General features: G+C 48.6%; 1 protein-coding gene across 2 annotated transcripts; it reads left to right on the top strand.

Annotated features, from left to right (window-relative positions):
• Positions 1-12: 12 nt before the first annotated feature.
• On the top strand, positions 13-12,143 carry LOC136938046 (rasGAP-activating-like protein 1). 2 transcript variants are annotated; one of them, XM_067231260.1, is made up of 20 exons: positions 13-114; positions 440-496; positions 1,605-1,718; positions 2,033-2,094; positions 2,686-2,815; positions 3,920-4,001; positions 4,101-4,241; positions 4,383-4,474; positions 5,117-5,234; positions 5,602-5,755; positions 6,800-6,864; positions 6,952-7,064; positions 7,734-7,926; positions 8,063-8,200; positions 8,804-8,945; positions 9,725-9,897; positions 10,948-11,085; positions 11,218-11,353; positions 11,510-11,630; positions 11,899-12,143. In XM_067231260.1, exons 1-20 carry the CDS (start codon positions 50-52, stop codon positions 12,092-12,094), a joined length of 2,430 nt encoding a protein of 809 aa, XP_067087361.1. In that variant the 5' UTR covers positions 13-49; the 3' UTR covers positions 12,095-12,143. The 2 variants fall into 2 exon arrangements, with proteins under 2 accessions (XP_067087361.1, XP_067087360.1); XM_067231259.1 differs by having other exon boundaries at positions 8,804-8,948.
• Positions 12,144-15,308: the final 3,165 nt, after the last annotated feature.

The raw sequence follows: 15,308 nt of genomic DNA, 5'->3' as shown, positions 1-15,308 counted from the left end.
GCGGATGTACAGCTGAAAGGAATTGGAAACATATCATCCTCTTTAAAAAATGGCCAAAAATACTTCTCTATATTTTCGTATTGTAGAGGGCAGAAACCTGTCAGCCAAAGACGTGTAAGTATAATTGACATAAACCACAGACTTGCTCCTCTCTATTAATTATAAAGATTACAAGATATTTCTGTGAGATCTAGCCTAGTGTTGCACATCAGATCACATGCAGCCTAAGAGGCACAGAGCTGTAAATGACAACTGATTCGTATAGCCTAACCGTTTTTATACATTTCTATATTTGGTTGATTTAATTTTTATGAGACTGTTTTCAGGAGTTTTGGCATGCATAGGCTCTAAATCCATAACTACATGTAAAACCTTTACATGTGGTTTTGTAATTTAGAGAAAAACGGAGACAATTTTGTTCTGATCTCATCTTTTTAAGATCGGGGACCAGTGACCCATACTGCATTGTGAAAGTTGACAATGAAGTTGTGGCCAGGTGCGTATGACCATCATTCATCACACTGGACTATAACACGCTAGAATTGTTATGTAAATGCTTTGACAGTATGTGACAGGCACTGTAGTGAAACACTGAATCCTGATCATTTGTTCTCTGACTGATATGCATTGAGTATGGTTTGTCTTTCAGTGCTGCTACTTGTTTTTAAGTCATAATTATAACATTTACTTCATACAATAGAATCCATTTCGATCAGTGAGATCACTGTCTTTTTATGCTGACTTCTGAGGAGAGAGTTAGCTGTTGTGACTGTTGTTCTCCCCAGTCTTGCAACAGGCAAGCCATGCTGGTGTGTAGGTAACCACGGTAGCGATGATCACAGTATGAGAACCTTAAGCACCATAAACCTGATACAGGACTGGCCTTTAAGACACCCGCAGGTAACCATGGAGAGGGGGCATAAATTATTGCAGGGAGCTCCCGTTCTTGGCAGGGAAAATAATGAAAGCCTGGTACATAGTAGGGGGTGATGTTCAAGCTGAGCACCACTCCACATAACAAGTGTAATCTGTTTGTTTTCTTGATAGACATTATTGTTTGGTGATTCGCCCCCGCCATAAAAAGTTAATGGTTTGTGTCAACCTCCAGATTTGTCACCCCGCAAAAACTAACTGGAATCTATTAGCCTCATAATCTGTATGCCATCCTCTTGAAAGGGGTTTAGGTTGTCAGTTCTTCTTATTCTGATATCACAAGTAATCTGCCCAATGGTTGAAAACCACCATAGTATTCCTTTACTGTGTTCAACACAAAGCCCACTCCTTCACATTAAAATATTCACCATGTGAATATACAAACCACTGGGGTATTGTTGTGAATAGGACATCAGCATCTGTTTGAGGATTAGGTAGGGTAGTCAGGTGGCTGAGCGGTGAGGGGGTCGGGCTAGTAATCCGAAGGTCGCCAGTTCGATTCCCGGTCATGCCAACTGACGTTGTGTCCTTGGGCAAGGCACTTCACCCTACTTGCCTCGGGGGAATGTCCCTGTACTTACTGTATGTCGCTCTGGATAAGAGCGTCTGCTAAATGACTAAATGTAAATGTAGGTGGACCTTCACAACGGTACACATTCCACCCTTCACAGGACAGCTACTGTGTGGAAGAACCTCAACCCTTTCTGGGGTGAAGAGTACACACTCCACCTGCCAATGGGGTTCCACACACTCTCCTTCTACGTCATGGATGAAGATACGATTGGGTAAGACCACCCTCCTCGGTCAGGGTGATTTCACCTGTGAGGTAGAGAACGTGTTTAGGAGCGCAAAGAGACATGTTGAAATGTTTTGTGAGAAAGAAACCGAGCAAGTAAACAAGCATCACGAGGCAGATAAATCAATCTGAGTCTCTCTCTCTCTCTCTCTCTCTCTCCCTCTCTCTCTCTCTCTCTCTCTCTCTCTCTCTCTCTCTCTCTCTTTCTCTCTCTCTCTCTCTCTCTCTCTCTCTCTCTCTCTCTCTCTCTCTCTCTCTCTCTCTCTCTCTCTCTCTCTCTCTCTCTCTCTCTCTCTCTTGCAGCCATGATGATGTCATTGGGAAGATATCTCTCAGCAAAGAGGCCGTCGGATCACAAGCTAAAGGTATGACAGATTACCACCAACATGTATTTTGCAATGTACAAATCACTCCCATATTTCCCATATGTTGATGACTGTACTGTGGGTGGCATATGAAAGGGGGTAAGTCAAGGGTTTGGTTTAGGAGACTAAAAGGTGACCAGACCAGCAGATTCCCATGACCCCTAAGAAATGTTTCTCAGGGCACCGTAGGTCACAGTGATTGAAAAGTTGTTGTTTTAAGTTTTCCCTCATAGTAAATCCCCATGTTTACTTTTCTTTCAGCATGGCTACACTCGAAGATGCTTGTCATGTAGACTGGATTTCATATCCATAAACTCTGCAGTGTTCAAATAATGAACGTAATGCTGACCAAATCTCAGTGGAGGACCAAATCTCACTCCAAGGTTTTTTGAAAAGTTGGCAGCCCTGGCACTGTGATTCACTGCAACACGTTGCCAGTGCCACTGAGTCAACCAGTCCCTCATACGAACATGGGAAACTTCTGCGTTGGTTGAAAAAAAACAAATCTCCTTTCAACCTCCTCGTATCTTTCTGAACTATAAACTTTGCTGTTTCAAGGCTATTTGTGTGTGTCTCCTTCTATGTGAGCAGGCCTGGACAGCTGGATGAACCTGATTAGGGTGGACCCTGATGAGGAGGTCCAGGGGGAGATCCACCTGGGTCTAGAGCTGCTGAAAGATGCCCAGAGGATAGGCCTGCGTTGTCACTTTATAGAGGCCAGGTAAAGGACATCACTGCATTGATTCAACTGTATTGATCGATGCTTTCATGGAGCCGGAGAACTGTCGCAACCACGGAGAGCGTATCTGATTAAGCGAGAGAATGCTTCTCCGCTGAGTGATAGATTGTGGGTTTTGTAATTGAATCAGCACATGTCACAATGCTCGCCAGTCGATGTGTGATTGTTGTGGCCTTGAGTTGTAAAGTAAACAGATGTCCACGCCAGCAGACTGCGCCGAATCGCAGGGAGCGGACTTGGAGGAGCTAAGCTAATTTACGGCGAAAAGTGCCACGGAAAGCCATTAAAGAACGAGAGGCAGAGTGCAGGTTTGCCAAGCGGCCATCGGAAACACTCCTCGTTGCTCTGAGAGCATGGCAGCCTTCCAGCCTAACTGCTTCTGTAGGGTTTGAATCAACAGTGTTCAGACCGTCTTGAAGAGGGCCTCCAACCAGATTTGGCCCGCTCTCAACAATGCCATAAGTTTAGGGGATCCAGGGAGATTTCACTCCTAAGATGCTGAACACAGTCCCACCAGTTATGTTGTGCATTTTGTGAGATAAGAAGACAATGAACCACTTCAAACAATCTTGACTTTGTGGCGTAGCAACTTTCTCTTTCATAGTTTGGATTGAAAACAGTGATCTCGAGAACAGGATTTGAGGCATAATGTCTTTAAGACCACTATGGTAAGGCCTTGTCTGTGCTATGTCACCGTAGCGTGGGTCTCTGTGACAGAACTGGTCCCAGTGGATGGGGGCAGTGACGTCACCATGGCCTGCAGGTCTCCTGCCCACGATGACAGCTCTTTACTGAGTCATTTTCACTGTCTCACCTCACACACTCCCCCATCTGCGGCCTGGTCTGTCCTCCCTCTCACTCCCTGGCTTGGTGCTAATGAGCCTGTCAGTCAGGGAATATTCTCCAGTCTGCTCAAAAAGACTGGCTCGAATTCATCTTCAGTCCGATGGAGAATTGGGGTAAAAGCATGGGAAATAAATTAACTACTTGTGTAAATGTGACTGAGGAAAAAAAAACTGCAGTATAAGATATAGCCAGAGCTTATTTTGGTTCCAAGACATGTCTGGTTTGTGTGTGACCCCACAGAGACCTGGCTCCACGAGATATCTCCGGCACCTCTGACCCCTTTGCCAGAATCCTCTTCAACAACCACAGCGCCGAGACCTCTGTGAGTAGCTCGACACAATGTCGAAAGTGAAACATTCTTACGACGATACATACTCTGCTCATGTGAAGGTTTCGTCTGTGTCTGTTTGTGTTTATGAAGATCATCAAGAAGACCCGGTTCCCACACTGGGGGGAGACGCTGGAGCTGGAGCTGGAAACGGAGGAGCTGACCGAGGGAGGGATGGTCACTCTGGAGGTCTGGGACTGGGACATGGTGGGGAAGAACGACTTCCTTGGCAAGGTGACCACTCTGTTATTTGTTCTTAATCTCTCTCCCCGCGCAAAATGTGTGTCAGCATTGCTTGTCGGACTCACAGGCTCTGAAGTTCTGGTCTCAGTTGGATATTGTTCCCCCCACCCCCACCCCCACCCCCCCAAACAGGTGGAAATCCCTTTTGCGTGTCTGCATAAGACACCTTTGCTGCAGGGTTGGTTTCGCCTGCTGCCCCTGGGAAACCACGACGACGATGCCGGGTAAGGACAATGCGTCGACGTGTTTGTGTCTGAAAGACATAGAAAAGAAACAACACAAAGAAAGGGAAAATTGAAGAAAAGGACAAAAGACCTCCTCTTCCTTCTCCTCCTTTCCCTTCTTTCTTGCCTGAGGGGGTTGCAAACCTTCATCTGTTCTCCCACTCCAGAGCTGCACAGTTTAGCAAGGCTTGAACTTACAGCGCAGCCGCACAAACTGATTAGTTAGAAGCCGTGATAGCAGCCCTGGCTCTGTGTGGATGAGGATCTGTACACAGAGGTTCATTAGCGAGTGACTCATAGCTTCAGGATGGTGTTTATGTAGGAGATGAGGCTATACAGTCAGAGAGGAGCTCAGATGTCTGCAATATGGCCGGGGGGGGGGGGGGGGGGGGGGGGGGAGCGCAACGACAGCGTGGGCTTGGCTCACATCACACTCAACGTGTCTCTGTGTGGTGTGGAGCTACTCTGGCCCCATGCAGTGAGGGCACAGCACCGAGAGGGCCAAACGTCAAGCCCTCGACACAAGCACTGGGGCCTGTACCTGACCTGTGTGTGTGTGTGTGTGTGTGTACCTGACCTGTGTGTGTGTACGTGTGTTTGTGTGTGTCTGTGTGTCTGTGTGTGTGTGTGTCCACGACTCAGAGGCAAGCTGGGAGCTCTGCGTCTGAAGGTTCGCCTAGTGGAGGACCGGATCCTGCCCTCCCTGTACTACCAGCCTCTGCTGGACCTGCTGGTAGAGTCAGTGATCTCCCCTGCGGAGGTAAGCGGGTATCCCTGCTCCGGGATGCACTAAAGCTGAGAGAGGTGGTGTGGATCTGCTGTCATGTCTTGTATGTGTTTGAATCCTACTTGGAAGACCAGCACAAAACTGCCCACTCAATGTCTCCTACACAAGCTGCACTGTGCTTCTGAGTCTAATGGTTATTGTTGATCTGTCGTTCGTTAAATGGCAAAGTATGATTCGACTGACACTACATGAAAATTCATTTCTAAGCATTGTGGTAGGGCTGTTGTGTTTCTTAGAATGTGCGCCCTCAGGATCAGACTTCCCGTGTTCACTTCCTGTGTCTGCTTCACATCGCTGCTCCCTGTTTCCTCTTCACCTGTTTTCTGCCACACGTCTGCAGGTGGAGGACCACAGTCCTCTGACCATGCTGGAGGAAGTGACCACGGTGGAGAGCAGGCAGGATGTGGCCATGACTCTGGTGAAGATCTACCTGGGCCAGGGGCTGGTGGTGCCCTTCCTGGACTACCTCAACACTCGCGAGGTCAACCACACCTGTAAGACATGCTGACTAAGACAGTTACAGTGTACGGCTAAGCAAAGCTAAGAAAAAGGCTTGCGTTGCTTTAGAAAAGGAAGTCTTTTTTTAGTGGTCTAGATGAGACTGGATAATTGTCACTGAAACTCTTTGAAACGCTTGTATGCACACGGACGCACACCCACACACACACTCGCACACACACAGCTTGTGTGTTAGTCAGAGTGAAGGAGAGCGCTGAGAGATCACCTGCTGCAGCTCCCCAGTGCTCCTCAGAGGCTTCAGCTAAGCGTTGCTGGTATTTAACTCTGACTTGACGCTTGTTTTCTAAAGGCTGCCGTCCTTGCCTGTGTGGGTGCCGACCGCCCTCAGGCACTATATTTATCCGACGTCCGCCAATTATTCACTCTACCAGTCATTTCACAAGTTCTGTGTTCATAAATTATGTTTTGGTACCCCCCCCCCTTCCCCCCCCCACCCCCACCACCACCCCCTCCCCGAACTAATTCATAGGTAGTTCTGTTGTCTGCGGTGTTTGTTCGTGTGGTTTGAGATAACAAGCAAAGTGCCTAAGTTTCCATAGCAACTCCACACGATCCAAACAGGAGCTGGTTGATCACAAGATCAAAATAGACACTGGGGAGCAGCAAGGCATTAAAGCAGGCCACACAGACCAAGTAGAAACACAAGACAGAGCTACAGTTGACAGTGTTCAGAAGACACTTTGACTTATGTAGTGTTTGTCCTTTACTGTATTCATGGTTTTAGTCCCCTAGTCCCTTCATGAATCCACTCACAGTCGACAACCCCAACAAGAAGGTCATATCGCCATGGTTATATCAGTGTTTTCCCATAAAAGGATTACGGTAGCTGGGTTGGACACAGGGTCACAGAAGAACAGCATAGTGTCAGTTAAAAACGAACATTAGTTATTGGAATACTAACATTAGTACTGACATACTGCTGCCCTGGTTCACCTGCTGTCTCTCCTCTCTCTTGGTGAAGACGTGTAACGTTCTTTAAAACGTTCTTTTTCACCTCATCTTTCACCGCCTCCTTTCAGCGGATCCAAACACCCTGTTTCGTTCCAACTCCCTGGCATCCAAAGCCATGGAGCAGTTTATGAAGGTAACCCGCCGTTTCCCTGAGTGTATTCGCATGCTCTCCTCTTCCACTGGAAGCATCGCAGACGACAGCTCGCTGTGCTCCTTGCAGGCGGTGGGGATGCTGTACCTGCACGAGGTGTTGAAGCCCATCATCAACCGTATCTTCGACGACAAGAAGTACATCGAACTGGACCCGTGTAAGATCGACCTAAACAGAACCAGGTAGATTAACTATGGTTGTCAAAAAAATCGATAATATTACGTTTCCCAGCATACATTGTCTCCTGAATCCCTCCTCTCAGGTCATTTACCACAGCTTAACCACAACCATGCCTCCCTAGGGATCAAATGTGCATCATAAGACAACCCAGTCATCAAAGAGAACACTAATGAGACCATTCTAGAAGACTTTACACTGCAGTTTTGTGTGAGTCAGAGAGACGACATCAACACCAAGAGATGAAAAAGAAACGTAAAAATGGGGGAGAAGATTGTTGCTTGGCAACTAGAGAAACCCCCTGGGACGTCTATATGTGACATGGAGATATTTCTAGGATCCGGCCCCCTCAACTGTGTCTGTGCCTGCCTAGACTTGACCTGTTATCTGGCTGATCGCACGTCTCCCTAGACCACACCTGCCGATCGCCGCACCACCAACGCATGTCAAAGGATTCATCGAATATATGTCTGGTGACACGGCATGTCGTTGCATTGAGCCACCCAGAAAAGGAGCATTGCAGTGCTTAAGATTCTCCAGTATTCTTACACATCGCCTCCAGGAGCCTGAAACCCACAATCCCAAGGGGGAATTCTTAGCTTTGTTCAAAGATCCGAGGGCCTCCTACATGTTCACAATGATGAGATACTCTTCTCCTTTTGTTTCTCCTTAAGGCGGATCTCCTTCAAAGGGGCGGTGTCGGAGGCGGAGGTGCGCGAGAGCAGTGTGGAGATGCTGCAGGGCTACCTGGCCAACATCGTCGAGTCCATCGTCAGCTCTGTGGCTCAGTGTCCCCCGGTCATGAGGGTGGCCTTCAAGCAGCTCCACAAGAGGGTGGAGGAGCAGTTCCCCGAGCCGCGGAACGAGGTGAGCCTCCCCCACAGTCAGACGGGCACAGATGAGTGCTGGAGGAACGGTTTCATAATCACAATCAGCGCTGCAGAATCAGCGGGTTGATTGCTTCTCTGTCTCACGCTGTCTTTGTGTTCCCCCTCTCCTTCAGGATGTGAAATATCTGGCCATCAGCGGCTTCTTCTTCCTGCGTTTCTTTGCCCCCGCCATTCTCACGCCCAAACTCTTCCACCTGAGGGACCAACACGCGGACACTCGCACTAGCAGGACACTGTTACTGTTGGCCAAGGTACGCACACACACACACGCCGACACACACAAGTTTCTGTGTTTGTGACCAGGGAGGGTGTGTGTGCATGTGTGTGTGTGCATACCCTGTTTTTTACCGGTCTGTGTAAGGACACATGGTTCAACAGCCAGTAATCCAGCTTTGTGGAGCTGACTGTTGCTGTCCATGGTGCTGAAGTCCTGTTGCCATGGGTCCTTCACAGAGAACAGCCTATTTTTACCTCTGGTGCCCGTGCGCATGGCCAGGCTGTGGTTCAAAGCAGAGCATCACAGGGGATCCTCTGCACCCAGGTCCAGGTGTGGGCAGGACAAAGAGGGAGCTAGCCTGCCGCGGGGGCCTGTTTGAGCTCACACAGAGGGACAGAGAGAGAGAGAGAGACAGACAGAGAGAGAAAGAAAGAGAGATAGAGATAGAGACAGAGAGCAAGAGAGCGCTCGTGACTGACAGTCTGAGCGTCCAGATACCGAAAGCGCGCGCGGAAATGAATTATACCTTCATTTACCGTGAGGTTAAGCACCTGTCAGTGCAGGGAATGGGGTCTGTGTTGTGTCAGGAACTCGTGTGCACAGAGAGAGCGTGAACGTGCCTGTGCATGTCTGTCAGGCTGTGCAGAGTGTGGGGAACCTGGGCATCCAGCTGGGTCATGGCAAGGAGCAGTGGATGGCACCCCTCCATCCCATCATCCTTTGCAGCGTGGCCTCGGTGAAAGACTTCCTGGACAAGCTCATCGACATCGACCACGACAGCGGTAAGAGGGAATCTTGGTCATCTTGTGTTTATTCTCAAGACCCCTGTTGAAAGCAAGCTAACAGTGACCATTGATACCAGTGATACCCCCCTCTTTATCAGTCTACCTACTGGTGCTAAACAGTGCAGCTTGGCTGGGCTCCTAACTATCCAGGTGCTAACCAGGTGCCAGTGAGGCAGGTCCCAGTCATTACTGGAATCAGTTGGAACAATGGCCTTCTGGTGAAATATTCATAGCCAGCTGGGAGCCGATAGTGGGGGCTACGGGTAGAGCGGAGTTGGCTGGCCGTTGGAGTGTGGAGTCCCCTGCCACCCCCTTCCCGTCACACCCATCACCCACTATGTCCTATCGTCACGTGTCACCTGGCCTGTTGTTGCCATACATATTATCCCTCTGACATATCAGGTTCTAATCTCCATATGTCATCTCACCGACTGGTTCCCCCACTCAAAGGCCAGTTTGACATTTAATGCTCTTCAGAGGGATTTGCACGCAGCATTGGACTCCATGTTCCATCGGTGTGTAGGTGGTCAGAACATGATCAGGGGGATAAGACACCCAGGCACAGCCCACTGTGAGAGGGGGACGTGAGGAGGACATAGTAAAACGGCTCCACGACCAAGTTTACTCCCGACAACAACACCGTTATGGCTCCACCTTGTGTTCACACGAACGAAAAGGACACTTCCCCCCCCCCATGCGTTTGCCTGATCGTCCTCGGGGGGGGGGGGGAGTGGACCCCCTTTGTTTTCCTTCTCTCTCGTCCTTCTCCGCAGTGTCCGAGGCTCCCCAGAGAGCCGTGTTCCTGCCCTCGGTCACGGTGAAGGAGGGCTTCCTGCAGAAGCACAAGGCCGAGGGCCCTCAGCTCCTCTCTCGCTTCGCCTTCAAGAAGCGCTACTTCTGGCTGACCAGCGAGACCCTGTCCTACGCCAAGACTCCCGACTGGCAGGTGGGGACTCGTGACGATTCCTTCCCGCCCTGGTGTCACAGAGAGAGACCGACGTGACGAGCTTAGAGCTCTGCATCCCCCTGACTGGGACTCATTATTAGCAGGCGTTATGCGCTCTGATGAAGAACTGGTTCCTGCGCTGCCTTCAAAGAGTGTTTGATCGTCATCCTGCCTCGTGAAAAGAGGAAGCATTTTAATCATCTCTCAGTCTAATTTATTTGTATTTCACACCATGTGAAAACATCATTAGAGGAGAGGTTATTATCATGTGATGCTAGTCCAGATAATAAGCGTGAGAGAGAGAGAGACAGAGGGAGACAGACAGAGAGACAAAGAGAGAGAAAGAGGGAGAGAGAGTATAGCCTCAGGAAATTAATTGCCACCACCAGGTCCCAGAGCCCAGAGGTAGACAGAGAGAGAGAGACAGTGAGAGAGACAGTGAGAGAGAGACAGAGAGAGAGACACACAGAGAGAGAGGGAGAGAGAGAGAGACAGAGAGAGAGAGAGAGAGAGAGAGAGAGAGAGAGAGAGAGAGAGAGAGAGAGAGAGAGGGGGGATCGAGAGAGGGAGATGAGGAAGGGAGCCAAGGCGGTGAGAGGCTGTCTCTTTGAGCTGGCTCCTTCCTTTGTGTTCTAGGAATAAAGGCCAGGTTAATTGAAAGCAGTGGATATTCATGCTAACATTGCAAATCAGACAGTGGACAATATCCCTGGCCCTCCTCGCCCCTCTCGCTGTGCGTCAGCTCCACGGGCCGAACGGGCCTCCGACAGAAGAGGCTGATTTACACATTAAAGCAGCTTTGCCACCATGTTTCCTCCACCTGCCCTCATGCTTCTCCTCAGCTCCTCTCTCAGGCCTGTCCTTTGCACAAACACTGTCGCACATCAGCATTGGTGCTGTGCTCCTTAAGATTTCAGACAACAGGAGAGATGTGATGACGTTGGCGTTTCCGGAAAGGAGACACTACACCAAATCACTCTCCAGTTTTCAGAAATCCTAATGGAGCATTGCGAGGCGATGGAGAATTGAGCCGTGCTGCGTGTGTTGCAGGTGCGCTCCTCCATCCCCATCCAGCGCGTGGTTGCCGTGGAGAGGGTGGACGAGAACGCCTTCCAGCAGCAGAACGTGATGCAGGTCGTCACCCAGGACAACGACGCCCAGCTGCACCCCATGTACATCCAGTGCAAGGTACAGTCGCTGACCACGCCCCGAGCACAAAGGCACCGCACAGTCACGGACAGTACTTCCCCGTCGTCAGAAACCCCGTTTCGGGCCTGCGGCGGTCGTTCCCTTCTCTGACCTGTTGTTTTTTGCGCGCAGAACGTGAATGAGCTGAACCAGTGGCTGTCGGCCATCAGGAAGGCCAGCATCTACAACGAGCGCATGCTACCCTCCTTCCACCCGGGGGCGCACCGCAGCGGCAAGTGGACCTGCTGCCTCCAGACGGACCGGGCCGGTAACTTCCTGCTCTCCTCCTGGTCTCACCCAATCACATGCCTCCACAGACCGCACAGCTCACACCTGTATGTGTCTAAAAGCACACACCTGTAAACAGTAGTCTACCTGCCACAGCCGTGGCCTCCTTCCAACCTCGCCTCTCCTCGTGGCCCAGCTTTAGGTTGCAGTCGCACCCACTCTGCGGTGACTCTGGGGGACTGGAGCGACCCTCTGGACCCTGACGCGGAGGCCCAGACCATCTACAAACAGCTGCTGCAGGGCCGAGACAAGCTCAGGTCAGTTGGTTCCTTCCTGGGTGGGAGGCTGTGATAAACAACCGTTGACACGCCGCAGTTCTTTCAACAGCCACAAGGGGTCTACATTGCAGCACGGTCCAAGAGGATACTGCTGATTCTGCTTCGTAAACAGAACGTTGACTGTCAACACTTGCTCAATACACACCATTTAGTTGATCATGTTTATACAAAACAATAATGAATCATCTTAGCTGATAGCAAGTCAGTAATTTATTTGATAGTGATGTACATGTTGCTGTGATTTCAGAAAACAGTACCTTGAGATCCCGGCCAGCCAAGCCCCCCTAGAGGAGGATGGAGCAGAGTGCAGTGGGCAGGTCCTCAGGCCCAGCCAGGCCGCTGCTGCCAGGCTGCTGGGGGTGATCCTGGATCTGGAGCAGGCCCACACCACCTTCCAGCGCCGGGAGAAGGAGGAGGACTCTAGCCTAATCCTGACCCCCTGAAGCGGGGATGCCCCAGGAGCCAGCCTTGGGGGGGATAGAGCCTGGGCACCATCCCACCCCAGCCTCAGGGGAGGTCAGGTAAAGGACTCCTGTACTGGAGAGTAAAGGGACCGCAGAAGGCCCCCTGGACTGCTCCACCCCTGCCATGGTTTCAGCATGAATGACCTCCGCCAGAGATGAATTCTTTATGAACGTTGGACAATGGCTACACGCCCTAACAATGCCACTCTTTGACTGGGGTTTTTCACAGTCGCCCCCCTTCCCCCCCCCCCCCCCCCCACACACACACACACACAGACACACACACACACACAGTGTCAGAAATTACGCCCTAACATAGCAAAGGCTAGTTTTGGCAGTTGGAACTTTGACTAGTCAGGGCGCAAAGTGAGCCTGACGCAGGGACAGATTGTGGTTGAGGAGGTTTCGTGTCATCCCCGGGATGCTATGTAATGCATGCCCTGCATCAATCATTGTGAAATGTGAAAAAGCTTTTGGTATTCTCAAGTGTTGTACAGGACCTTATTGGAGGATGATTATGCAATCTGCTTTTAGTGCACTCTACCTGAATGTATGCTATTTTGAAATTGCTTTTATCGATATTTTCTACTCATCTAATTTTATATATATGTATTCGCCACAACAGCAAAAATGTAGCAAGGAGATTATCAGAGGTTTGATATAATTTTCACAGTGGTATAGCCTCTGAAAAGCGTAAGTAAATGCTTTTAAAAAAGTGGCTGACATTCCATTATATGATGCCTCTACTTAAGGCTTGTATTTATTAGGGGAAAAAAATTGTTGCTGTTGTTGCCATGGGCACCTGAGATTTGAGAGCATTTGACAAAGCTTCTGTTCGGTGCTACTGCTCTGTTGACTGTTGTGAAGTGGGAAATATTAAGAGAGATATCTGTGACTTTGCAGCAATGTAATATTTTTAGGTAATGTCATGTTCAGTAAGCATTTGCTCTCAGGTTTGTATCTGAAATTGTTGAGACATCAGCATTTGACTGAGATGTAATTGCTGCCATTATTTTATTCATTGTACTTTGTGCAGTAAAAGGAAATAATACATGTATTGAGAATATCCATGATTATTAACACCAGCTAGCTGTTGTTTTAGTTGCTTTTTAAAATTTTGAAATGGCAACATTTGATTTATTGACTCCTTCCCTCCAGTATCTAACTATTATTGGTGGAATGTTTAGAGCTGTATTAGATGAACATCAGCCCCATTGGGTGAGGACTGATTTGTGAGCTCAGTGCTTTGGGATGTGCCATTGCTATTGCCTAGACGATGAGGGAGAAGTTGCCAAAATGCCTTTTCTGCCATGTCAAACCCTTCTCTTCTCAAGTCTACAGGATACATATTTTATAGTTGACGTGATGTTTTACAAGATGTTTCTTAGAACATACTGTATTTAAAAATATATACTTTTTCTGTGTGGAATGACGCTTTAATGAACTTAGAGTTGTAATAGAAATGTAAAGATGTAACAAGTTATTATATTCAAATGTGTTTCCAACAGTGCGTTTTTTTGCCTTTACTTTTCATTTTGTTTCAGCGTATTGTTTACCTCAGCTGCAATCGACAAACAAACAATCCTGTCAAATTAGCATACTAAGTCTAAACAAGGCATACCCAAAGTAAATTGAAAGCATGTTCTTGAACAATTTGGAGTACATGAGTGCTTGTGGTCTCTTTTGAAAGGTGACACTCCGAAGTTAGGGTTGATTGGGGGGCTTCTTCTTCTGACAAGGTACTGGATGGCTGTTGAAGGCTTTGGACAGGACAGGATAGCTCCTATTGGGTCAAATGAGGTGTCAATCCAAAGGTCAGAGTGCAGTGGACATTTTGAGACCGAGACGTCAGGGATGTTTACATCTGAACTTAAGTTAGAACATAGTTTACATGGAGGACTACAGCGCAAAAGGCCACCACTTTAGAATGATGCAACAAGAGTCCTTTTGGTCTATATATTTGACTTGATTGGATCGTTTGGACCTTTGGAAACTGGACAACGGTGTAACTGGGTGAGTTGTCTCTGTTTTCTTTCGGTTTGTTGACATGTTGGTGGTCGGAAAAGACATTGATTGTACCTGCTGTTGCGACTCGATCTTGAAACGGTTTATATAAATAGAATCACAAGGATCATAGCTTTCCACTGATGGCATGTGTACCAATTAAAAAATATATTTTGTGCATTTCATAGTTTAGTACTTAACAATTCAACAGCCTGCCAGCGGGCGGTGGAACTAAGAGGTAAATGACTATCTGAAGCAAAATTGATTGTTGATTGTGACCTTGTTATTTCATGAAAGAAAGCTGTAATTTTGAAAATGAGCCTCTATTTTGTATTGCTGGCAGAAACTGACTGCATGTTCAGAGTGGATTGTTCCAGAATCAATATCACTGTGAACCTTATTGAACTCTAAACACCTGTGTCATTTTGCTTTTGCTTTTGTGTTCATGATTAGACGATGGATAAACTATTCAGCTCAGGCAGCCAGACAAGGGATACAGTAACTGGAGTTAAAGAGTCAGTTGAGGATCATTCCCTCCTATTTCAGTCCATCTCCATGAAAGACTGGAGGTGAATTGGAAGCCCTGGCTGTGTGTGGTCACAGACGACTTATTCAAAAGACTTGGGATCTCATTATAGTCGTGCCACATTCCACTAGCCTCCTCTGAGTTTCCCTCTCGCCACTGAAAACTAATCTGAGCTCCATGAACAAACCTGAACATCCCTTAGGACTCCGACCAGATAAATCATGTTAAATATGATCCATTCAGAGTGTCCCTGAGAGGCATGGGTTCGTTCCTTTGATATTAGACGAATATTTAAGAAAACGAGTCAAATGTGTTGCGCAGCAGTTTTACTTCCTAACCTTATTAAAATGCTAATGAGACGCACCTGCCTCGGGGGCGGCGGAGACTCCCTCATTAACGCCGTCATTAGCGACGGAGGTGGGCGATGAGGAGAGGAGCGCTTGAGGAGGGGGAGGGGGGAGGGGCAGCCCCGTGACAGACTCTTCACGACAGGCCCCCGATCTGACCCTCTCTCTGGGCCTCGAGAGGAAGGCTGGAGGCCTCGTGTTAGTATGCAGCGCGGCCGCTTGAGAGCAGACCATACCCCCCCATCTCTCCTCACACGGCACCGACATTCAGCAGCCACCGACAGAAAATGACCATAAAGCAAATTTACTGCCGGTG

This window comes from Osmerus mordax, chromosome 28 (genome assembly GCF_038355195.1).
Source record: "Osmerus mordax isolate fOsmMor3 chromosome 28, fOsmMor3.pri, whole genome shotgun sequence".
NCBI classification, from domain to species: Eukaryota; Metazoa; Chordata; class Actinopteri; order Osmeriformes; family Osmeridae; genus Osmerus; species Osmerus mordax.
The sequence above is the reverse complement of the archived record's forward strand: the minus strand, read 5'-3'. Positions and strand labels throughout refer to the sequence as shown.

What these genes read in the sequence shown, in the direction of transcription:
- LOC136938046 (XM_067231259.1), top strand. Translation starts at nt 50, where the DNA reads ATGGCCAAAAATACTTCTCTATATTTTCGTATTGTAGAGGGCAGAAAC. An exon ending in ACCACAGCGCCGAGACCTCT is followed by an intron (nt 4,002 to 4,100) that starts GTGAGTAGCTCG and finishes GTGTTTATGAAG; the next exon opens with ATCATCAAGAAGACCCGGTT. An exon ending in TCCCCGAGCCGCGGAACGAG is followed by an intron (nt 7,927 to 8,062) that starts GTGAGCCTCCCC and finishes CCTCTCCTTCAG; the next exon opens with GATGTGAAATATCTGGCCAT.